The following is a 26,152-nucleotide window of genomic DNA, read 5'->3' as shown; positions in this document are numbered from 1 at the left end:
GAAAAGAAGTAATATGTATTGAATACAGACATTAAGCAAGCAAAAGCAGGAAAGATGTAAAGAAAATTTACATGGAACAGAAGATTGCAGAAAGGTGACTTGGATGGTAAACCAGTATGTTGGGCAAGGGACACCAATGATCAGCGCTACAAAAGATGGATCCAAGGTGTATATGGCCGATCAAAACCGTCTGAAACTTCCACAAACTGCTGGAATGTTGCTCTTGGAAGTGGCTGCCCTATAAGGCTGGATTAGATGAAAAATAAGGTCGTCATGTCCTGCGACTAGACTCTGCTGTGGTGGGCGGGGCTAGTCTGCAATCCACAAAACAAAAAGGGTGCGGTGGTCCAGACAGTTGGGCACCCACCTGCAATAGAATAAGGCAGGGATTTCAGCACTCCATTCCAGTAGGCCGTATGGGTTCCATTGTCATTAGCCAGGCATCTAGATGAGGGTACACTTAGGTTTTGATAGAATGGATGTGCTGCTTCCACAAGGTGCCAATGCAATCCCAAAAGGAAGCACCTTGAACTGACAATGGTTATTTTAAAGCGCAGCAACATAGGGTGCACTAGGAACCTTTTGCAATCCCTCATTTGTTAGGAGCGGAATAACCGGTTGGAGATTTGTCATTCTGAACTTTTGAGGTTTGATGACCCACGGTCCAGTACATGCCCCTTGTTTGCCTTTATTGGGCACAAGAAAAATGCAGAGTAAATGCTGCTTGATCGCTCTTTGAAGCCACGCCACAACTTCTTTCCATAGCACTTTTCTGTCTTTTGATCGGAAATTGATGATCCAGGTAAATCGAGTTCAATGCCCACTAGTTTGGTGTTAAGTGAGGCGTGGGCAAATTATAACATTCCCACTCCTACTTGCCCTACTGGGGACACCTGAATCTTTGAGGTTACTGCTTGGAGGTGGGGTTTGGCCACTTCCTTTTGCACGACAGGACATGCTGGTGGTGTGTTGTAGATATAGCGCTGCATTCCCGTGTTGGTGAGCCACCCGATGCTTGCTGGATAAACTGGCCCGTTGTAACTTGATAGCACGTTTCTTGGGCATAAATTCAAATTTCTAAATGACTCGGTGGTAAATCTCAAGCTGTTGGAAGTCACCATTCGTTGTTTACTAATAAACTAGTACGAAAGTGTCACGGCTGTTCTCCCTTATAACAATTATAAACATTCATTGCCTTTGCAAGGAAAAGTGTTTTCTCTTTAGTGCCAAAAAACTACATTTTTATAAATATGGCTGGCTTCCATTACATATCTGCATGAAAGGTTGTGCATAAGGCAAATTGGGTCACTAATCATGGTTTCATTAACGTTGCAAGCCCTGCTGTGAGTGAACGACGTTAAACGTTACCCCCAGAATTCAAACTGCGACTAAAACCGATCTCTTCAGATTCTTTTGTTTTTTCAACTTTGTTGTTAATAGCAACAAGAAAGGTAGTCTTTTTTTCGACTACTGGTTTTTAGGACAAACAAGAACAAATCTTTTACCTCTTATTCCAAACAACGCTGTTTAATATTTTAGTGAAGCTGCAAAAAATGCTGATTGGAAGCGGTGTCCTCCTCACCCCCCCCCACACCCCCCCCAAACACCTAATCCTGCCCCCCTTTCTCTCTTACTCCCGTCAAACTGTTCAACAAACAATAAAACACATTCTGGCACAATATATTTTGCACCGAAGCGAGCGAGAGGTAAAGTATAGGAGAGGGAGTTGTGGGGGGGAGAGTAATGTGACCATTCCGTGAGCCTCTGTTTCCTGGGTGACTTGCAATATCTTGGTGATGGACTTCTCACACACATTGCACGAATACCATTTTTAGCTTGAACATCTATTGCTGTGTACTGGAGAGCTGACGATCAGAATCTAGTCTGGAGGCATCCATTTCTGGTGGGTCTCTTACCTAATTCACTCTCCTGGTATTACGTCACGAACCTCCATCTCATTTATTCTCGTTTGTAAACTAGTTATGATTTACTGTTTTTTTTTTTCTTTTTTTCTTAAGATTACTGCGCCGGAAAGGCAGAAACTGGTGATTGTCGTGCAACTATGGAGATGTGGTCCTATGACATAGCAACGAAATCCTGTAGAGTCTTTAACTATGGAGGCTGTGGTGGAAACTTGAATAATCACCGAGATGAAGCAGATTGTATGAAAAGATGTAGAGATTACAGTAAGTTTTTAGTTCAAACAATGCTGCCGCGTTCACTTTACTTACAAGCGTATCTAAATTGTGACAACCATTCAGATTTGTCAGGTCTGAACAAATATGTATTTCTCTTTTTTTAGAAAAGGAAAGCAACGTGTCTGCTAGCAAGAGAATGGTGGCTGAGCAATACCCATTGATCGTCCCAGGTGTGTTGCATTTTTTTAACCGTCTAAATTAACCCGATGTTTGGGGGGTGTTTCTGCTTTTTTGTCGAAAATATACACGTTTCATTTTCATTTCTGATCTAGCGTGTCTAAAAATCTTTGTCTTTGGCTGAATTGACAGGGAAGTAAGTGCACAAGTGTGCAGTACTACTTCGTGGAGGATTTCAGCATCTTTTTATAAATATAATTTCTTTTCTTTCTTCAGAATGCCATGGCAATTGCTCCAGTGACCAGTTTATGTGCCAGAGTGGCTGCTGCATTGCTGTTTCTTTACGTTGTGATGGACTTCGCCAGTGTACTGATGGGTCTGATGAGTCTTCCTGTGGTGAGCAAAATTCATGTCTAGCTGTACCCGTTGATGTACACGACTACGAAATTGGAGCTCGTAAAGGAGGAAACCGAACTATCGACCTGACCACCTTGAAGTGGAGGGCACATCGTTTGGTTAATTAATGCGAGTCAAGCCACCATGCATGCTGGGGGAAATCGTCTGCACAAAAGTGAAATGCGTATTTTTCCAAATACTCTTTCCCTAACACGAGCTGACCATCGTTGGTTAGATTGTACCAGAAAATTAACATACCATGCAAACTGCACAAATCTGGTGCACATTACCTGATATATGCATATACTGTGCCTAACGCAACTGGCATGCTGCTGGCTTTCATATTCCACTACCTGGCATATTATGGTAGTAGTCATGTGCAAACCAAGCAAATTGCAGCAAACATTAGTGCGGTGGTGACAAGTGGAAATGATTTGGGATGGTGTCCAACATGCACTGGGCCCCACGCCCGCCCCCTGGCTGTAATTTGAGTGCAGAGACTAGGAGTTTGAGTTAGGAGTACGTGGAAGATGACCGAATGGAAAGGTTGACATGTGCTGGATGAAGGTCTTTGGGAGGTTGCAAAAAAGTCAGTTAAGAATGGGTCCAAGAAATGCTCTGACTGAACCGCACTTTGGAAGGGGCCAAGGGATGGGGGAGGGGTCCAGCATGGAGGTGCAAGGGCCAGAGGGATGTGTTTGCACTCGGCACTAGCCATTGGTCAATGATTGATCAAGTAAGAAATGGTGTGTACTGCTTGTATGTGTAGAATTGCGGTGTGTTAAGGATTTCAATCAGGGACACACCCAGGTCTCGCCTAGCATGTTGTGCGCAATGAAATATTTATTTGTGTCTATTTCAATATTCTGAATGATATACCACTCGTATCGCATCCTTCTCAAAATACCCCCCTAGGCCACAGTATATCAGGAATCAGGCTAGTTTGTAAAGATATTTATTTAATCAAATCACACATATATATTATATAATATAATATGGCAGCAATCACCAAGTGGTGATCATACAATTCAAAATAAGTAAAGCAATTGAATTCACTTACAGTAATGTAGAATAGAAAACACAGGAGAAAGAACAGTTTGTGAACAGAAGGCGTTTCCCCCTGCATATGAGCAATCCTACACAGATGTAATTAATCAGCAGGTATTCAGGAATGTAAGACCATGTCTAGAGTTTAAATGCAATCTTCGCTCCCCAAACCAGAGAGAGAACCGTTTTTGGAAGTTGACACTTTTAAATTGACAGGTGAAAATGGCTTTGTAAAACAATGCAAAGTGGGCAAAAAATGCTTAAATTGATAGAAATTTTTAGAGAAGCAACACTAAACGGGTCCTAACAAACATGAACTACAAGATAAACAGTACACACTTTAGATTGGGATGGGAGTCGAGAAACACTTTGGATGGGGAAAAGACAGTAAACTTTTGCAAATTCGTGGCAAAATTTCACTTTGCGATTATTGATAAACGGGTCAAATACACTCTTCCACAATGTTTTTAGTTGTGGTTGTAGCTAAGGGCCTTGGGTATCAGTGAGAGGTGAAATTCCGTTTCTATCTTTAAAATTGAAGAAGTTATGGAGGTTTTAGTGAGGTGTTTTTGAAAAATAGGCGCACCAATTCGGTTTTAAAAATGACAGATTGGTTTGATAACACTATATTTATGACTATGATATGAGACTGCCACCGAGGAATCTCCAGTTACGTGACCACCGTAACTCTTCATGTGGTGGATAATCTTATTTCTTTCTGGGATTTACTTAAGTTACTCAAAATCACTAATGACTTGTGGTTTTGTAACACAAATAGAAAAATCTGTGCAAGAATGGTTCTGGCTTTACTAGGGTTCTGAAGTTTATGGGATGGGTTGAGATTGGGATAAAACAATGCAAATAGACTATGGGTCACCGTTCTTCCTATTGATACTTAGTCCCTTGTGATTAAGTTCTGGTCATCGGCTCGGCTCTACCGGCAGCAGGGCACTTCTGGAGGGATTGGATCTGCGTTGTGATTCTGGTCAATTTTGGACTGCACCTCAGACTAGATTTGGATGGGCCCTTCTGGTCACTGGACACGGTAGATAGCAGGGTACAAGTTTCAACAGGCAAGCCTTAATGGTAGTAAGCCAGACTGGATTCGAATTAAATCCCCTTAAGTTTTGGGATGGGAGTTTGGGCCTAGCTAGTAAGAGTTCAGCAGTGCTAAAGTCTGTATTCTCAAAGAAATCTGGAGTCAGATGGAGAAGTTAGGAACAAAGTGAGGCGCGGAAATCGGGACACACTGCTTCCTGAACACATCCAATGGGTGAAGTTCCTATATTTATCCTTCCAAGTGACATCACAAAGTTTATGGTGTGGGCAGAATTTCAAAACCTATCAACCCCTCCCCCGCCCCCAGCAGTGAGTGGCCACAGGCACTTGCCTTGTTCTGGTTGGCAGTCAGAACAGAGCTGTCATCTTTATGATGGGATTTAGGAACTCCCACATTGATTTTGACCAAAACTTAACTTTTGCACAAATGTACATTTCTAAAATTGTCCCCTAATAAAATCTGACACATACATTGCATATTTGATGGGTTTTGTTCATTCAATCCTCCTCTCTGAGAGCTGTATTTGTCATTCTATAGATTATCAATTGTAATCACAACAGTCTGGACTAATAATTTCTAATTAGTACATCTCTGGGCGAGATCACTGGAGTATGAATATACAATCTTAGGCTTGCAACATTAATAGTTCTGCTACAATTTTTCTGTAACATGGTTCCTTAGGTGGTATAGGGTTCATCAATGTCTTATGCAAAAGCCTAAAATGTTAACATCTACCAATTTTTAGATTTATCCTCCTAAACATCAAAGTTCTCTTTTGTAACTTCCCCTTCCCAGGCAGCAGCAGTCACATTCCTTTGATCAGGGTGGGGAGTAGAGGGAAGCATCCCGCCCCTCCCCAGCAGAGGTCAATGCTCAGCCTGTCATTTGTTCTTGGCTCAGCCAAAAGACTGAAGTCTGTTGTGCTCCATATGCGAAAACCTACAGCGTCCATTAGCCTTCCTGTAGCAAGGGAGTGTCAAACTTTCCCCGTCTGGTCACTGTCCAATCAGAATTAAGCAGTTAACTCCAATACTGGGTTGCTTTAAAATTCACAATAGTCTTTTCTTTAACGCATATAAAAATAAGCACAGTTTATAAGGGATTTGGACATTTCAAAGAATCAAGCCCTGCAGAAACATGCTTTAAATGGGCACATTTTACAATTTCTTCAGGAAAAAGTAACTCATTTAAACTGGGTTTGACATCTAATTTTCTTATGCAGCTGTCGGGCAGTGAGGCCTGGTTTATTCTGACTGCACTGGATCTGTGGTTCCAGCACACTTTTCACTTCAATAGTTCACCTGGAAAACGACTGAAATTGGTGCCAAAACAGCACTTTGAAGGTTGCAATTGATTGGGGAAAAAGTGATTTTTAAAGGCATTTTCGAATTTTAGCCCACTTCTGTGGCCTTGCTTCATGTGACGGGTAACAGCACCCTCTGCCATTCCAAGAGTGCATTATGCCATAATGTAACTTGGACATCTATATAGTGTATATAGAATGTGTAAGATGTTAGGCACCTGGGTGACTGAGTTATACAGGTTGTCTTGGAACAATGCTGAGGATGGAAGAAAGGATGGTCCCTTCTATGAATCCCACACTGTTGCTGAGTAGAATGTGATAAATGGACCATCGTCGCAGCTGGGTCAACCTACTGTGAACATAGAAAATATGTTCATGTCCCCTCCCTGCCGCCTGGATACAATTTTTGGGTAACAAATGGATTTCTCAAACTTTAATTGAAGTCCAATTGGAGAACAGTTGGTCTCCAGCTTTATACCAAGGAAATCCCTACAATGTTATACGTACGAAAACCATCTGCAACAAGAAATGCATTTTCCTCCATGAATCTCACTAAGCTTTCATTTCCATAATTCTTTCATTGCATGTCCTCCACAAATGCTTTTTAACATGAGGCATAAATAAGTCAAAATACTGTTCTTTTTCCCCAATGCAACCACTTTCTCTATATTAAGTGGTGCAGAAGATTTTTACTTGTGTATGCAATATTGTTTTTATAGGGGTTTGCACAGCTTCTCATTTATGCGTCTTCAGATCTACAAGTGAGTTGGAGATGTAATATTCTCCAGTAAGTGGTTCCATGTTCAAGCACCCATGCCTTTTACATGTCACCAGTGCATCTTCGGGTTATATATGGTTTTGTGACTAGAAATGTATGACTTAAGCTCCCACCGGCTGCAAATCTGCATTATACCTCGTACATAGCATTTCATGACTATAGTGTGGTCTGTTGGATTATATCCCTGCATGATACAGATTTCATTTTAAATGGTGCTTAATTTTACAGACACTCAAACACAGCATTTGGTGCATGTTTAGTGCAAACTGCTTCTCAATACAAAAATGCATTGGGCTTTAAGGAAATTACCTCCCACTTGGTACTCATTTTAATGAGACATCCGGCACAACATTTGACACTGCACCTGTAGCTTTGTCACTTTAGCATCCCCCTTGGCTGCCAGCCTCTTGATGCCTGGTATTTTTTCCATGGATACGCTTAGATTTCTAACTACATTTAAAATGTGACTTCTCATTTTTGGCTAATTGGCTTGGACCCTCAACCTGGAGTTACTACCTCAGCAAGGTCCTTTTCATCTGGCTGTCTGGAACCCAGTCTCCCAACTTAGATTGCTCCTATTCTCCAGCCTGACTAAAGTGGTCTCCACTCCCCCGTGATCTCCTTCCAGTTTTGTCCAGAAATATTTGCTAATGTTAATTTAACAATTCCCTGCGCAAGCATCTTGTGTATGTTTGTGGTGTTGATCTTGGGGATATAACTCCCCCTGAACGGTGAGGTCTGGCGTCATGGATTTTACATGGAATACTCCTTATTTCATTGCTGAATTAATGAAACTATTTCTAGCTCGATAGGTCATCCTGTTCCTGAGAATTTTTGTGTGTTCGGTATTTTTTTGTGGTGTTCTGTGCCCAATCTACAGTCATTTATAGAAAATCCTCATTGCGCTGTTTGTGCTAAACTGGTTTTGCGTTTATACATTTTTTTTAGAATTCTTTCTTTTCATTGATTTTTGTTTTACAATAAACTCTATACATGTTAATTTCACTAATTGAACACCACATGTTTGTTTACCTCAGATTTAAATTCTCACACATCATCATATTTGTGCGTTTAATTATTTGTAGGTTTACTCTGATTTGCAGTGTTAGCAGTGGTGGCCATTTTGCTTTTTAAAAACACTGAAAATAAGATTCATGTGAGAATTTCAATCTGAGGTAAATATTTTTTGGGTGTTCAATTGAAATGAAAAATCGCGTTTTTCCTTTATGGCAAACAACAATATTAATCTTTTTTGGTGGAATATATGAGAATGGACCTCCCGGGCGAAGCCAAAGTACTTGAGCTAGTTTTATCATAATCCATTCCTCATCTTGTAACCAGTTGTGGCTTCCACCAGTCTCGTCAAACCTGAAGTCCTTTCTTTTTAGTTACTTTGGATGTAATTATTTAAGATTATATTAATAGATGAGACCAAAACTGTGAATTCCCCTGTGCAGTGTATTTGGAGAATTATTTTTCTTAATTTGTATGTGTGTATATAGATTTATATTTTAATTCTCCACCAAGCAAAATTTATATAGGTTTAGAAGAGAAACATGTTATCTTAAGTTAATGGCGGCTTTCGCTATAAAGATGTTTTCTTAAATGAAAATGTTTTGTGGTTAAATGCAACAACTAAAATTTCAGTTTGACTAGATTTAAGTGGATATTTCGTCCAACAGTGGTCAGTTTGTGCATCCCATTAAATTACATGTCGAGGCTAGTTTTTCCTTTGTAGGGGGGCGTGAAGTGAGATGTGATCACTCAGCTGTTTGTTTTATATCATTTAACCTAGATCGCAACATTATCAAGGTGTCAAAAGAAGTAAAACCTCTCGGTTTTACCTGTATTCCTCTTTAGCACAAACTCGACAAGTTAACGCCACTTCATTGACCGCAGCCTACACATCCAAGCCCATTACTGCCTGTAGACCATTCTTATCACCTGATGGCTGCATTACCCTAGCTTGAGGCCTCATATACAAGATTAGACTATTGCAATGCACGCACTAAGGTTCAGAATATCAAACTTCAGGTGATCCAAAAAAATGCTCTGAGAGCAGCACTGAATATACCTAAAGTTACACATTTCAATGACAAGCTCACTGGCTACCTATCCATGAGCGCATCCGATTTTAAAACACTTGGCATGACGCACACATGCCTCAACAAACTAGCACCCAAATATCTCAGATAAATTCACACCCATTCACTCCATTAGACCGACACGCTCAGCTTGCGCACACTGCCTCGTCACACCACGATTCGAGCATCAACTCCGGCGGTAGCAGCTTCCCTGTGGTGGCTGCCAAACAATGGAACAACCTACCAGCATCGTTAAGATCTGAAAGTTCCTACTGGACCTTCCGTAATCGCCTCAAAACGTGGCTCTTGACTCTGGAACTACTGAACCTCTTTGCCCACTCACTCAGCATACTGAACCAGACTATTGTATCATATTTGTATTGTACTGCACCAGAAGCTACCCGTTTCACCATAGTAACCTGTAACTCATAACTTGACTCATCACTTAGCACTGTACATTATTAACTACCAGAATAACCTGACTTGCTATGATCACTAAGTATTGTAGGGCATATAATACTCATGTAATCTTGTAACCACTATGCTTGTCTGTCAAGACAAACGCCTAGAAGCCTTTGGGCTTGGTGCACTCTGTACATTGCTAAATAAATCCATTTGCCAGCATCTGGCAATGCTTCAATGAAGGCTGTGCTTGGAAGCCATTTTGAAGACCCTGAATTCGGCCTTGCTGTGATCTCATCTTGTTACATTGGAGCTGCATGGAGGGAGAGGGGTGTCCTGTAGTAGGGTGAAACCTAGGTCGACTCCAGCTAACACTCAGCTGTGTGTCTGGCATGTCTCATTTCGAGTTAAATGAAATGCAGAATTACTGCAAGTTGAGTGAAAAGCATGGATAAAATAAATGGCACTTCATGAGTTTCTTTTCTACATCGAACTTTGCATCATTTTAGTTAACATGAAATCTATTGCAAAATGCAATTATTTGAAAACTAATGTTGTAGTTTATTACGCAGTCACCCCCTCCCCACACCCCAATGAATGTGGCGCACAAAGCACTATTATGTTATGTTTCATAAGGCCTCCAACCCCAACAAGTACCTGGTGCCACAATGGACTAAGAACCAGACATGTGTGTAGTCAGAATGTATGTTTTTTATTTAAACCAAATTTGACAAATGGACTAACATCAGCCACCAATGCTGTGGCAACACAAGAACAAAAATGACTTCCGTAAAGGCACCAACAGAGAGAATACTGAGAGATGCAGTCGCAATGTATTTTCAAATCACCCACCAAAACAGAACAATTCAAGACAGCAATTGCTGATTTGGTTATACTTTTTCCCAGAAACCCCTACCCTCCAAACATCAATTATACTTGACCCTTCTGAATTGAAGGCCAGTGGCAGAGAGTGGGAACATAATGGGGAAAATCGTTTTTGGGATTCCAACCGGATGCAATATGAGGGAAAGAAAAGCAATGGGGAAAATCTGTTTTGCCAACCCTAAAAAGAACAGGCAGGGCTTTGTGGTTTTGGTTGGAGCACAATGGGAACAAGGGGGCAATTTTGTTTTTGCACCCTGCACATGCAAAGGCACTACAAGGTTCACACTTATGAAGGGGGTGAACTGGGAACTTCGTTTTGCACCCTCCAGTGGAAACCGGGTTTTGGGATTAATTCTGTTTGCAAATCTTTGTCTATACCGGCTCACAACACATTGGGAAGAGCTTGTTGGCTTTGAATGGCAACCAAAATATTCTGTGATTTAAATACAGGAATTAATTGATTTAAATTAAATATGCTAAGAATGTACACAAACAGGATTTTTTGCTATGGGGAAATAACTAGAACAATAATTAAAAAATACAGGGCCTGCACAATCTATGGCTTTGGGGATAGTTTTACTTACAGAAGAGGCCTTGGAATGGGCAGCAGGGCACCGCTGGGACAGCAAGGGTCGGTCGAGGAGAGTCTCCTCTAAATCCTTCAAGGGGTCCCAGTCGGCTTTTATGTTTCCTGGTTCCTGTCTCCAGTGCAAGATTTGGTCCTCTGCTGGGATGTTTCTAGCACAAGTTAATCAGCAGGTTGCCTCTCGGAATGAGTGGAAAAAGGCCAGTTCTAATGCAAACTGATCTAATTATAGGGCAAATGCCATCACAAACTTGTCATAGAAAGGGATTGGTTGATTTACTCTACCCACCTCCCACCTGTGTGCGCTGATGGGACAAGGAGATTGGGGCATGGGGGGGGGGTGAGTCAGGACAGCTGTGGTAGGAGAAAGCTTTGTCATCCCAATTTGACAGTGGGCTTGGCGTGTTTAAAACTCTGAATCGATCAGCATGGCAAGTACTATCATTATTCAAATCTTTATGTATGAATATATTTTTCAGAACTACATTTGGAGGCAAATCAATCATTTACTCAGGAGCCGTATCAGTGAAAAATATGCCACTTCATAATTTTCATGTTAATTATCTCCTTCACCCTCACACAAACTTTCAAATCTCTCGGAATCAAGGGAAGGCCCAAATCAAATTTTCATTAATAACTTTAGTTATTTTTATCACACAAAAAGGTTTAGCATGGTTTCCAAGGGGGTTACTGTCACCTTTAATAAAAGTCTGGAATGACTGTTATGGCATCTACGCTGTTGCTTTTATGCAATATGTATATTCCTATTCAACCGCAGCCTTCCCTTTTTGTTCTCTTGAAGTTGAATTTACCCTCGGCAGTCTGGCTCATGTTTATGTCCGCCTCCCCCTGTGAGGCCCTGAGAGCAACTCTAATGGACATTTTATGGGAATTGTGACCTCAAGGTCACTTCTGCTGAAAGAATACTAATGGCCTCCTCTGTGTTTATTGTGGTTTACATCTAAACGGTGCATTTCTTTCTGTTTTTAAGTAATGGCCCTGATTGACACCCAGGCCCTTTTCTTTAGGGAAGCCGAGGAAAGGTCTTGGAGGTTTCCATGTTTGGAGAAATGACCGGCTCATGTACTCTTCAGGTACATCTGACTAACTGGCCTGCCGCCTGCTCCAAAGGCAATACCGGCTATGTCCGCACCAAGAAGAGCCCATATCCAAGCCCGCATCTCTGCGGCATCTAATGACTCGGCCCAACTCTTTAAAACCTGCAAGGAGCTGGCCAAGCCTGCTGCAGTCTACATCTCCTGTCCCCTCCCAGGGACTCTGCACGCCCTGGCTTCTCATTTCATCTCTAAAACTTAGGACATCCTGTCTTCTTGTCTTTCCCCCCCTCTTCCCTCTATTCCCTGACCTTTCTTCGGCCACCTCTCTGCCTTTCCCCTGTTCTCCCCAGATGAGATTTCTAGACATGTCCGATCTATGACAGTCTCGTCAAAACAGGTTCACCCCTGTTCCTCCAAAACCATAAAGGACCACATTGACGCCCTGGCTGACTTCTGCAACCACTCCTTCGTCACTGGAGTCTACCCTTCCCCCGAAGCAATCCCTTGTGCACCCTCTTCCGACCCTTCCTGCCCGGCTAACTATTGCCCAAAACCCATCCCTGCTTTCCTGGGCAAACGCATGGAAAAGCTGGCCATCTCCAAGCTTAATCTTAACACTGAATCTGTTGGTCTCCATGACAATCGTCTGGCTTCAGAGCTGCCAGAAGCATGGAAATGCGCTCCTGAACATCCATGAAGACCTGCTCTCCAACCCTGATTCCAACACCCTCTGTGTCCTCATTTTACTTTCTCTCTTCTGCCTTTGACATGGTTAACCATACCATCCTGCTCAACAGTGTCTGTGATAACCTGGGTATCACCGATCAGGCCTTGGCTTTGCTGACTTCTTTCCTCTCTGATCGACCCTCCCAGGTCCAACTTGGGTCCTTCCCCCTGCTCTAGCTCCATCTCTACCTGTGGTGTTCCTCAGGGGTCTAACCTCTCTCCATGGCAGTTCAACCAATACCTGGCAGTTCTTGCCCATTGCATTGCCACTCTCCATCCCACTTTCAGTGCTATGCGGACGACGCTCCACTCCTTTTCAGGCTCCCTTCCGCTACCTCTTCTCCTTCTCTCATCTGACTGTCTGCTATCCAGGAGTGGTGTGCTGCCAATGATCTCTGCCTTAATGCCAGTAAGACTGAGATTCTCCATCGGCAGACCTGCTACCTCCTTTCCTGTCACTCTCTGGCTGGCGCCTCTTGGCCTTCTTTTTGCTCCCACCTGTGAGGCTAAAAACTTCAGGGTCATCTTCGACTCCACACTTTCTTCTCTCCTCACATCTGACGTCTCTAAGAATTCACACTACCAGCTGCACCTCCTCAGAGGTATTCTTCCTTCCCCCAGAAGCGGTCTCCAGAGCTCTGGTTCTCTAGGCTGGACTACTCCAACAGCCTCTTTCTAAATCTGCCAGCCTCTACTCTGCAACCTGTCCAAAACAGGACTGCAAGACTTGTCCTTGGCCTCAAGCTTGTGGATCGTATCTCCAGGACTGAAATCTCTGCACTGGCTCCCAGTTGCGGTGAGGATTAAGTTCAAAACCTTCTGCATTGTCCACAGGGCCTCCTGGGGCCCTCAATACCTTCAACTCCCTCTTCCTCAATATCTTCTTCTTGAGCTCTTCGCCCCTCCTCCAACTCACTTAGGGTCAGTCGCTTCTCCAAGCAACGAGTTGGTGGTTGATCTTTCTTCCGCTGGGGCCTTCCAATGGAACAGTCTCCCCGCCTCTCTGAAATTTGGGAACAATCTCCAGTTCCAGAAGCACCTCCCTTCCTCTTTGCTTCTGCTTTCTCTCCTCCCCTGCCGATCTTCTGACTGAAACTGTACTGGTTACCTGGCTACCTTCTGATCTATGGCCCAGGTCCCCTCCCTGTCGGTTGCACACCTGCACTGCCCCCCTGGCAACCCTTGCACTCTGGGACTGTCTCTGTATCCCTACAGCCCCCTACCAGCACTTGACGTTTGCACTTATCCTTGCCACCAGCTGGCCATACTTTTAATTGTCTCTTTATTTTACTGTTATCCTATGTACTCCACTGCCCCTCCACTGCACTTGCGCAATCTCAATGTCACCTGGCCTAGTAAGATCGTTGTCTGTTTTCCCTCTGTTCCCCCTCCCTTGCCTCGTCGTGCCTTGAAACACTTGTGTATAGGCGCGTTATAAATGCCCTATATCAAATCATGTTGTTCAGTGTTCATGTTTTTCTGCACCTGTATAGCCGGGCCCGCAACTGTAGGCAGTTGCCCTCATGGGTGGGGTTGACAAACTATATTGTACACATTCCCTACGCTGGAAGTCACAGAATAAAGCTGATTCCCATGAAAGATTTGGTCCTGTCATATCGTTACTGATATAGCAATAGATTGTGTCTGAACACTATGCTTTGCCTCTTTAAACGTGTCCTCTTTGCTAGTAATTGAGTATTTTCATGTGTGCACAGACTACCATCTTCGCGACCTTCCTCCACACGTGACTTTGCAGCCATAACAATGGCAGTAGGCACTGTTACAAATATCCAATAACTTAACTGGTGTGCATTTAGCCCTTTGATTAATAAGCAGTATAGCATCCAAGCACAAACCCAGTACTTGGCTTGCCTCCTTTTCTCTAAAAAACAAAGCCCAGTAGGTGCAAGTGTAAACTTTTTTTTTGTATGATTTTTTTTTTTTGTATGTATGGTTATCGGCCACTTTTACTCCCTACACATTGGCACATACTCACAAAAATTAAAATGGGGAGTAAAAATACTTGCAAGAAAAAATAGGAACTAGGCATGTATCTTAAGCCCCTGCTTTCACCCTCACAGCTCCATGGATATGTTTGGACCAGTACTGCGTGTAGTACCACTGGAACTACCATTTTAACTGCCTGATGGGAAGAAGTAAATCTGTATCTTTCAATGTGCATGAATAAATGGGTGCAAATAAAAAAATCAGTTGAAACCTATTTTTATTTGCTTATAAAATACTCATTTGGAATTAACTTATTTTTTTACTCTAATAAAAATAATTTTACTTGAAATTTTAAAAAAAATAGGAATACATTCTCAATCTTATCTCGAGCACTGTATGTGTAGGCAGTTTCTGGAAAATATATATATATATATATATATATATATATATATAACACATGTCTCTGCGTGGTTGTAGCACTATAAAAAAAAACACCCAGTAGGCAAGTACAAAAACTTCCAGCACACAAGACCTAGCTATTGCTATATCCTCTTTAATTCATATAAAAATACAGCACATCTTCAAAAAACAGAGGTGGAAGTTATCCCTCTGTGACAGACATAAGGTGTATAAAAGCACTCACCCCATGGGTGGAAAAGTCACGCGTTCCGCCTGAATGCTCAGGCTTCCTCAGACTATTGTTATCCAAATGCGCGGTTAACATCATAGAGTTTAAAAAGGGAAGTGCAATCCCAACGCGTTACCACACGTTTCGCATCACGTGACCAAGCTGTCATGTGACCACATCTGCCTATTATGGGCGTGGGCTGTTCGTACGCAATGACCTCCATATTAGAGTGCTCATGTGCCTATAGAGACTTAATGTCCCGTATATAGTATACTTTACCACTATGAACTGCTAGCGGCTAACGCGATGTTTAAACACTGTGGGAAACGCTCGAGATTAACACAATTTTTAAAAATAATTTTATTTGTTCCTAAAATCAATCAATATATTATATAAATGCACCAGTGTGCTTTATAATCAACTGACCATGAACAGCTCAAATGGCTGCTGATAGCCATGCGCCCCCTCTCGGGGCTAGCACTTTAAAACCAGCTGCGACGAGCAGAAAAAACAGCAGCAATATTGTAATGGGGCAAATCCCCAATTGGTGGCATACTAGTAGAATGCATGTAGTCTCTCAAATGGGCAGTGCCAGATTTTTCTCCATAGTGTAGAGGAATAGACTACAATTAACTAGACCATGACATGTGATACACGTCATGATCAAAATCACAATCAAGAATCTGTACAACACAGTTCAAACTTTTCTCAATTAGTTTAGAAATGGAAGAACAATATGCCAACCGTATATAGCATTTCTAATGTAAACAAAGATTTCTATGTTCAGTAATTCTAGGGATGTCTTAATGAAGTCGAAAAAGGGGGGGGGGGAGAAAAAGTGCAATATTGAAAGGTACAAAAGGCAGTTCCTATGTCTATACATGATTCCTATGACAGACCTTAAAAGAAAGATGGCCATAAAGAAAAATAAGAACAGGATTTCATTTTTGCAAAAAATACATACATTTCAGCATCAATGTTCAAACCTTTCAGTTTTAATCAAATTTGCAAATGAGAGTGGCTTCCAATTGTCTCAATCTTAATTCACGATTACCTAGTCGTTTGTGAGGTGGAATATGGGCCAAACTTGTAAACGATAAGAATTTAACATCGCCATTAGTCACTTCTTGGAAGTGACTAGTTAAAGGGTAAGTAAGGTCTCCATTTTTTATGGCTCTATAGTGTTGGAGGATCCTCATCTTTAGCGGTCCTATTGTTGAGCCTATATAATGAAGGCCACACGCACAGGTGATGGCATACACCACATATTTTGTAATGCATGACATTCTATGTTTATATGTCCAATACTGGCCATTCACACTACAAAAAGGAACCCTGGACACATGATTGCACAGCTTGCAATGAGCACATTTGTAAAAACCAACTCTATTCATGTTAATCATCGCTGTCTTAACTGGTTTAGTGACCACCATACTAGGAGATAACATAGCTTTAAGGGTCGGGGCCTTGCGGTAAGTGATGTTAGCCACATCGTCTAGAACTGCCTTGAGATGAGGATCGGTGAGTAACGCCTTCCAATGTTTGTTCATAATTCTTTTAATTTGCTTATGTTGATGGTTGAACCCTGTAATTAGCCTGAATTTTCTTGTCCTTCATTTTTAATTTTCTGGACAGGAGAGATTCTCTGTTGCATTTGACTGCTTTTGTGTAGTTTTGGAAATAACGTGTTTCACATAGCCACGTCTGATACATTTCTGGCTAATGTTCTTGGCCTCTTTCTCAAATTCATTATTGTTGCTGCATGCTCTTTTGGCTCTCAGAAATTCTCCATACGGAATAGAATCTATTAGAGCTCTGGGATGATGACTCTTGGCATGGAGAGTTGAATTGGAACTTGTGGGTTTCCTATACAATTTAGAAGTAAGTGTTCCATTAACCACCTCAAATTGAACATCCAAGAATACCAGACTTAGTTTGCTGATAACTAGTTAATTCTAGATTTAGCCTATTCAGTATCTCTGCATATTCCATAAACTCTGCTTCGGTCCCATCCCACACAATAAACAAATCATCTATGAACCGGTACCAGATCTTTATGTTGGGTCCATTTTTTCCAATTCTTCTGCCCACGCCTTGTGAATCTCCCACCATCCCATATACAGGTTATCGTATGTGGGGGCCATACAAGACCCCATGGCTGTGCCACGTATCTGCCTATATAGTTGATCTTCATGTAGGAAATAGTTATGCTCCAAACAAAATTGCAACATACTTAACAGCGTAACATTGTGCTGTCGATAACTAACAGATCTACTTTGCAAAAACGACTAACATGCCTGTATACCTGCTGTGTGTTAAATGGAAGTATATAGGGATACTACATCTAAAGAGATGAGAAAATAACCTGGTTCCCAATTGATATTTTCAACCTTAGCTAACAGATCTGCAGTATCCCGTATATACGAGCTCAAACTGAGAACAAATGGTTGGAGAAAATGATCCAAAAATGTAGATGTATTTTCAAGTAAGCTCCCCATTGAGGATACAATAGGACGACCTGGTGGGTCTATTAAACTTTTATGGATTTTCGGATTAAAGTAAATTATGGGAGTTACTGGATGAGCATTTTTCAAAAAGAAATATTCATCACGATCTAGAAGCTCCACATCACACCACTCTTAACTTTACATGATATCGCATTTTACTCTCCAATAGTGTTTCCATCTCTATTGGAATGTAGTTGGTGCTGTCATTCAATTTCCTTCTCGCTTCAAATTCATATTTACTACTGTCCATAACAATACCACCGCCTTTGTCAGATGGATGTATAACAATGGAATTGTCATTTTTTAATTTTTCCAATGCCAGGAATTGTGAATAATTAAGGTTGCGATGTACCGGCAAGATTTTGCTCGATAGTTGCTTCAGGTCTCTCATAACTAGCTCTTCAAAGGTGTCGATGGGTCCACAAATTATATTGGGACAGAAGATGGAGGCAGGTTTGAATTTGCTAGGACAGCTTATGTCAGTAGAGATCCCCAATCTAGCTTCTAATATGGCATCGTCCAATATGGTGCTTTCATCCATCTCGGCTTCCAAGTTTACTAGACGCACAAGGACAGATCTTTTTCTGATAATGTTGAAACATTGCTCACAACCCGTTGTTTCTTAGTGCCTAAATGTTCATCAATCTTCGTAGCATGGAATTTGGTCAGTTTGAGTTTTCTCGTGAATTTGAACAAATCAATTCTAGTGGAGGTGTAGTCAAAGACATGAGTGGGGCTGAAAGAGACCAAGAGAAAGAACCGACATTTCATGGTCCGTTAAATCTCTTTGTGAGATATTAAAGATCTTTAGTTCGAGGTCTTGTTGCCTCGAGGCTTCTCCTTCTGTTTGGCTCCAGATCTCGTTGCCATCGGCGATTGCGCATCTGTGTTTGATGCCCCGCCTCGTCTTCCTCTGCCGTCTCTTCATTGCCCCTCTTCCTGGTCCTTTGTATTGACCTCTTCCTCTTCTCTCTGATTTGCTGTCGCGATGTAGCAACTTATTCCTCTAAAGTTACATTTTTTTATTTCCATTCCTTCGGTTTCTGATTAACTCATTTCTGAGCTACTGGGTTCTTCACTTAAAGGTGCTTGTGCTTGAGCATTGTTTCCATTTGTTGCAGTCTAATTTTAATAGGATTATCAAATCTTTTGGCAAAAGTGTAGATCCTTCCTTATTCATAATCAATACGATCTCGCTTGAATTTAGGCTGTTTCCTGTCTGATTTCACCCTCGTATCTCTCCAGATTCTCTTCCAGACATGCCATTCTTCTCTTACATTCGTCACCGTCTTCTGAAGAGAAAAGCTGTTCCTCCATATCTTCAATATCTTTAAGGAGTTTCATTCTGTCTAGTTTAGCATATTTTACTAAACTCCCAATCATCTTGAAGGAACATTCCTTAATCAATTCAGGATTCATGTCTTCAAACGTAGGAATCTTAAGGATTCTTAATCCTCTAGGGATTCTTTGAACATCCAGATAAGTTTGTAATGTCATTGCCTCCCACCATTTGGATACCTCCTTTTTCTTGATTTTTTTTTTTCTCAAGCTTATCAAGCTTTTGTTGTACAGTGAGACTCACCGGAAGACTATTGTCACCCTCTATTTCTGTAGTTGATGATTCTTGATTAAAAAGAATGCTAGTCTCCTGGCTTCCACCTGGTCTGTCATAGCTCCGGACTACCCAAAAGCTGTAGTCTGTGCTAGATGAGAATTGATGTGCTGTACAAAAAAATAGCTATATCACTGAGCTATATAACACAGTGGGCCTCATTACGACCCTGGCGGTAAGGGGTTAGCGCCATCGTTAGCTGCGCCGACCCCTTACCGCCAATCACGAGTTCCCTTTCCGCCATGGCGGATTTTACACCTGCTTCTAGCGGGTGTAAAAAACCATGGCGGTAAGGGAACTTGGTGTTAATTACGCCACCGTAATTTACGGTGGCGTAATTAACGCCTTCCCCACTCCCATTATGCCCTATGGGGCAAAAATGGGAATGGGGAAGGGTAAATGGGGATTGGGGACTTACCGCCCCGCCGACCTCGGAATGGGGCGGTAAGTCCGCCAACCACCATGGCGTAAACGTAGTTTACGCCATGGTGGTAAAGTCACGGCCCAGGCGGTAACTTACCGCCTGGGTCGTAATGAGGCCCAGTATGTTCCAACTTGTTATAACTCACTACACTAAACAGTGGCTAAGAGGTGCTCAGTTGGTCTCCCCCTAGTCACAGGTATGTGTTCATCAATACATGTCTCAACAGGAGGGAGAGCGCCACTTTTTGGCCATATCGGTTTACCCATATGTATATATATCAACTTATTGCTGGTGCTTGTATTTGCTGCATAATCCAACATCTAGTGGTAGTCATGGAGTATTAGTAATACTATCCCTAGAGTGACTTGGACTGTACCCATGGTCTTCACGCATCAAGGTCCCTCAGATTATTTCTGTCCCGAGGTTGTATCAAGTGTAGCGTGAGTACAGATGTGATAAAGCAGACACGGTGAACTCAGAAAACAAAACATCTATGCACCTTCTACTCCAGTAGGGGAGGATGGGTGGGTGCATGTGAATCAAAGGAGATAAAAGCACCAGATGATTACGGTGAGTAATGTATCCCTTCTGGAGCTTGTGGATCTGCTTAGATCACATGCTCTGCATTGATTAGTATCTGGGGAAGGAGGTGGCGGGTGAGTAGGTACAGCAGTCTGTACTTCTCCTCTCTATATGGTAGAGGAGAGGCACAGAGGACCCCAGCCAAGATTCTCTATTACGGTAGCAATGGACGAGCAATCCAGGCCTAGCTTCTCAGGAGGCAATGCGGGCTGGTTCTTAAGTACAGTGTAGTCACCAAGCACCCACAAAGGAATGTCTGCACACTATCGTTTAAAACCGTTTAATATTCAAGGTTATATACGATAACTCACTTTGTAATTGGTTATCTATAATGGCAAATATACAGTTCTACATGGTACCACAATTACTATTAGCTCTCTTTAGTGCATCAACTGTACGGTTAAATGTCACCCAAATCGGGTCGTAAAGGAAACCAACAATCGATATGAGGAAAGCAGTTGGTTAGAACAATTTGCACAATACTGGCCCCTACCACTAGACCCAGTTCTGTGTGGAGTTCCCCCCCCCCCTTTCCACTGGGGCAACCTGTAGAATAAAGATATATCACAAGCCCAGTCCATATATTCACGAGTCTTTCTAATAGTTCAGCAACCCCAAAGTACCTGGTGGCGTAGCGTTCCTTGGCAGGGAATCGACTGCCCTTCTTGAGTGCCCTCTCTAAGGCAGGAGTCACAGGTCGTTGAATGGCCTATGGAGAACAGGGTGAACTACAGCGGTGAAGTGGCAGCTTCTTTCCTAGCGGTGCTCGTCGACTGGGAAGCGTAAACGTCCTGCAAGGAAGAGGCATGCGGGGCACCTCGATTTGTCTATAGTTCTGGACTGCAAAGAGTTTGAAGAACTGTGGCCCAGCAAGTTGTCGGCATCTCTGGTCTTTGGGTGGTGGGGAAACCCACCCGTGGATGCTCCTCGGCGCATCGACTGCCTGGCCTTCTCCAGTGGGATGAGACGGGCAATGATGCAGACGGAGCGTCCGTGGCTCAAGAGTTCTTGGGCAATGGGAGCACAGCGGCTCTGGTCGGCAACGGTGGTCGTCGACAGTGGCGAACAGTCTGGGTGCTTCTCCTTGGGATTCCGCGGGTCGGCGGCCTTTCAGAGGTCTGTCTACCAGGGAGCTTTGGCAAAGATCAGCTGCTGCACGATGGTCCCTCATAGCTCGGGAAGAGGGCGCCTTACCAGGTCCTCTCTGGGTCAGTCCTTGGAGATGTAGCAGCTTTCAGATCGATGAAGTAGAGCAACAGCAATTCTTCTCTTCCAGCAGGGCTTCAAGCGTCGGTTTCACTCCAGTTACTCTTTGTAGTTTGGACTTCAGCTCTGAACACGATTCCTAGAAGTGAGAGGTCCCCAGATATACTGTTCATCTCCTTCAGTCTGCTGGGGTCACACTCTAGCATCCATCACTACGAAGGGCATTCGGCAGTCTCAGGCGCACAGTGCATTCAGGCCATTCTTCTCCATCCAGGCACTCGCAACACACAATGTAGATTCGGACAAGTACCACGCCATTCAACACTACACATTGATACAATGACTGAGACAGAAACTGGTATGAATGCAAACGCCAGAAACCAGACCTCCACAACAAGAAGTGCATATTCGTCATACACTCCATTCACCCAGGTCCCACCCACAGGTGTACCCACAAAATACGGTTGTTGGGAAGGCTCCAGCCAGTCTGGTTGGCACTTCCACACTACCATATATGGAACTTCCACCCAACAGCCAGTCAGGGGGATGGGACAGAGTCAGGGCTTCCCGGGACTTCGGGAAGATCAAGGTAACAGGTGATGGAAGGCAAGAGGCCACGGGGGCCATCTTGTCCCCATCAGGAATATACTGATTCCAAAATGGAAGATGCTCAGGGCACCAGTCAATTCAGCACGGAGCTGCTACCAGCCCATACCCTGCTCGGTGGGCCACACACAGGTGCCCAAAAACATAACTAGGGGCACAGGGTTGTCTTCCACCCCCGTCCCCCATGGGTGCCATAAGGGTATCGCATGGGTCCGTTCACCAAAACCAAGTAGAGAGCTGCACCGCCAGGAGTCCCACATGAACTCCTGCACGGAAAACATGACAGAACACATGATAAAATCAGTAAAGGATGCGGAAGCCCTGTCCCGATGCATTTCCAGCATCACACCATACACCTCTGTGGAAGATTCAGGTGGCCAATTTCTATGACTTCAGGAGCCAGGTGCCAAGTTCATAGATTGAGGGCGTGGATGGAGAGATGCTCCCTTGTGTTGAGTTGGCATGTTCGGCCACAGGAGCTTGATTGGGTCGCACATCGCCAGTTTGAGCAGATATGTAAAAGGTTGTCTCGCCCACATGGGAGTAACCACGATTAGAGTTGCTTGTTCCTGATGCATCTTGTGCACTATTTTGCTCAGGCGTGGTGTCCATGGTGGGGGCGTAAGCACAGTTCCCTGACCAGTTCATCCACATGGCATTCCCCCTTGGACCCTGGTTGGGGAAACCTGGACACGAAGTCTGGGCTTTGTGCGTTTTTAGGCTTGTGGCGAACAAGTCTAATGGGAGGCGACCCCATTCTGAGAATGTTCTGTTTAGGATATCTGTCAATGTGCCACTGGTGTTCTTCTGGAAGATGGTATCTGCTTAGAGTGTCTGCCAAAGAATTAGCTCCCATGGAACGTGTTGATGTTGGGAACATGTTCCGCTTGAGTGCCCACTTCCATATTTTTTTGGGGTAGCTTGGACAGATTTTGTGTGCACGAGCGCTTCCTTGCTTGTTTAGGTAGAACATGGCAGTGGTGCTGTCTGTGAGGACCTGCCATGTTCGACCTGTGAGATTTTGCTGAAAGGCCTGAAGAGCCTTGAGGATCGCCAAGAGTTCTAGGAAGTTGATGTTTCTTTGGGCAGTAGCCTGTGTCCACTAGCCATGGGCTATGTGGTGAAGGGTGAGCCCTTTTACCCTGCCGCCCCCCCCACCCTCAAAATCCAGCGAGTGAGGCGTCTGTAGTCAGGATTGCCTTTGCTGGTGGAACGCAGAAGGGGTTTCCTCTGTCCCTGGACCACCAGCAAAGACTGTACCGGGGTTGTCGAACAACCACTAGATCGTCCCACTGAGCGCTTGCCTGAGAATTGTTTTGCTAACCATTCCTGCATTGGGCGCATACGCTGAGGTGCGTGTGGAACCATCATCCCAAGCAAGCGCTTTGCGTAGTTATCTGGCGACCGACCCTGTAGTGCAGTACTTGCAACAGAATTTCTTTGTACTTTCGTTTGAGGGGAAAGCCATCTCCTCTTTTGTCTTTAGAATAGCCCCTAGAAATGGTTTCATTTGGCTGGGGACTAGGCTTCATTTCTTTTCGTTGATGGAGAAGCCCAGATTGAAAGTCTATTGTCTTTTGTTTGAGGAGATTCCCAGTAATTAGACAGTCGTCCAGATAAGGGTATACTGGGGATGGACTTTCTGCACAAGTAGGTGTGCTGCCACTACCTTTGTGAATACTCTTGCTGTTGAGGCATGCCGAAGGGGAGTACCTTGAACTGGTAGTGAACTCCCGCGTTCTTGAAACGCAGATATTATCTGTGCGCAGGGATCATTGAAATATGAGTATGCATCTTTCATATGCAGTGTTGCCATGTAGTCCTCATTTTATGAGTGGGATCTGTTGTCATGTGAAATTTTGGGGGTTTGACATATTTGTTGGCAGGGTGCAGATCTACTACTGGGCGCATGATAAATACCCTTGTTTACCTAATTTGCTGGGACAGTCTCTATGGCGTCCTTCTCCAGCAGTGCCTTTAATTGCAACAAAATGCGTTTGTTTTCTGTTGACATTTTACTGTCTCAGTGGGCAGTAGGTTGGCTTTCGTACCAGCTAGATGCAATACCATCCTGCCATGTTGGGGAAACGCCCACTTGTCCAACGTTCCCCCTTCCCATGAGTGGGTGAAGTGTGAAATTTGGCCTCTGGCTGAAGTTGCATGGGAGGGGACCTGAAGCTGTGCATCATTGTTTAGGAGGGTTATAGCCTCTCCCAGGTGAGGTTCTGCCACTTTTATTTCCTCTTAGAAAATTGGAGTAGTAAGTTTGTCCTTGCGATTGGTCCCAGTATGAGGACTGTCTGCACGGAGTATAGCCTGAGGAACGTTTAGCACCCTGAAACCTGCTATAGTTTGAGTAGCCCTGTTGAACATGGGGCTTGTTAACTTGCCAAGGGATTTCAGTGTCCTATTCCTCCTTAGCACTCTTAAGGGTGTCTTCGGCCTTCAAATAATACATTTGGCTCCACCGGCATGTTTAGGAGGGTTGCCTGAGTTTCTAATTTAACGCCAGATGTCTGAGCCAGGTGCAGCATGCATTTTGCAGAAGGCAAGCAGTTATCAATCTTCTTTTTAACAATAGACTTTAGGGGTTCCGGGATGGATTCGATTAAGCATTCAGGTCCTCATTTGTGGCAGCCGTAAATGGCTAGATTCTGGTTTGGTATGCCGTTGGGAGGGGGGGGGCAACCTTTTTCCCGCCGAGATATAGATTGTCTTGCTTTCCTTGTCTGGCAGGACCTCAGCCGACACTTGGAGTGCCTGCACTTTTTCGGGTAGTGGTAACCACTAATCAATTGGTGTTAAGCTGACTCCCTAATGTAACGAGGGTCAGTGGGCACTGGCCTGAATATGTTCTCTATTCTGGGGTTAACTACCCTTGTGAGACTTGGCGCCAGAAGGAGGGCTGGATGCGTCTATGTACCGATTGCAGGAGAAGAATAAACTAGGTGGTGGACCTTTTGTCTCCTAGAATGTCTTCCGCAAAGTCTTTGTCGACCTGTGCCTCCCTGTTGTGCAGCCTTCAGAAGCAGTACATGGTTTTGTAGTTATCAACAGGAAATTCTCCTACTGGCTGGTCCTGGTGGTCTGGCGACTGGATTACGTAAATGTCGTATTGGCCCTCTTCCTACTCCCACCTGCAAGGCTAAAAACCTCGGGGTCCTCTTCGACTCTGCACTCCTTCTCCCCTCACATCTGACGTCTCACAAGTTCCACTACCAGCTGCACCTCCTTGGAGGTATTCCTCCTTTCCTCTCCTTCCCCCAGAAGCTCACGGTCTCCAGAGCCCTGGTCCGCTAGGCTGGACTATTGTAACAGCGTCTATCTAAATATCCCTGCCTCTACTCTCCGCCTACTGCAACTTATCCAGAACAGGACTGCAAGACTTGTCCTTGGCCTCAAGCCCAGGGATCATATCTCCAGCACTGAAATATCTGCACTGGCTCCCAGTGGCTGCGAGTATTAAGTTCAAACCCCCCTGCATTGTACACCAGGCCTTCTGGGGCCGAAATACCTTCAACTCTCTCTTCCTAAATATCTTCCTTCTCGAGCTCTTCGCTCATCCGCCTCCGACTGTCGCTTCTCCAAGCAACAATTTGGTGGCAGATCACTCTCTCCGGCAGGGGCCTTGCTCTGGAACAGCCTTCCTGCCTCCCTGAAACTTGGAGAACCATCTCTGGTTCCGGAAGCACCTCAAAACCTTCCTATTTGCTTCTGCTTTCTCTCTCCTTCTCCCCTGCTGAATTCCTGACAAACTGCACTGGTTACCTGGCCACCCTTTCTGATCGCTGACCCAGGCCCCATCAATTTCCCACCTGCACTGCCTCCCTGGCAACCGGGGGACCATTTTTCTGTATCCCTTCAGTCCCCTACCAGTGTAACGCTCACCTGATTCTCGCAGAGGCGCCGGTCTTGACTGGGCGACTACCGTATCTTCAAAGGTGATGTGTAGCACCCGGTTGGCTCTTTGGGCTGGACCTCTGTGCACTGTATGCCTGAC

At 43.9% G+C, this 26,152-nt stretch overlaps 1 protein-coding gene across 1 annotated transcript in view; it reads left to right on the top strand.

Annotated features, from left to right (window-relative positions):
• SPINT2 (serine peptidase inhibitor, Kunitz type 2) overlaps positions 1-26,152 on the top strand; it is a 106,974-nt gene that overhangs the window by 35,924 nt on the left and 44,898 nt on the right. Inside the window, exons 2-4 of the mRNA XM_069644531.1 lie at positions 2,019-2,186; positions 2,303-2,368; positions 2,592-2,711. Coding sequence (XP_069500632.1) covers positions 2,019-2,186; positions 2,303-2,368; positions 2,592-2,711 — 354 coding nt within the window. The remainder of the gene's footprint in view (positions 1-2,018; positions 2,187-2,302; positions 2,369-2,591; positions 2,712-26,152) is intronic.

This window comes from Ambystoma mexicanum, chromosome 2p (genome assembly GCF_040938575.1).
Source record: "Ambystoma mexicanum isolate Mex_15411 chromosome 2p, UKY_AmexF1_1, whole genome shotgun sequence".
Taxonomy (NCBI): domain Eukaryota; kingdom Metazoa; phylum Chordata; class Amphibia; order Caudata; family Ambystomatidae; genus Ambystoma; species Ambystoma mexicanum.
The sequence above is the reverse complement of the archived record's forward strand: the minus strand, read 5'-3'. Positions and strand labels throughout refer to the sequence as shown.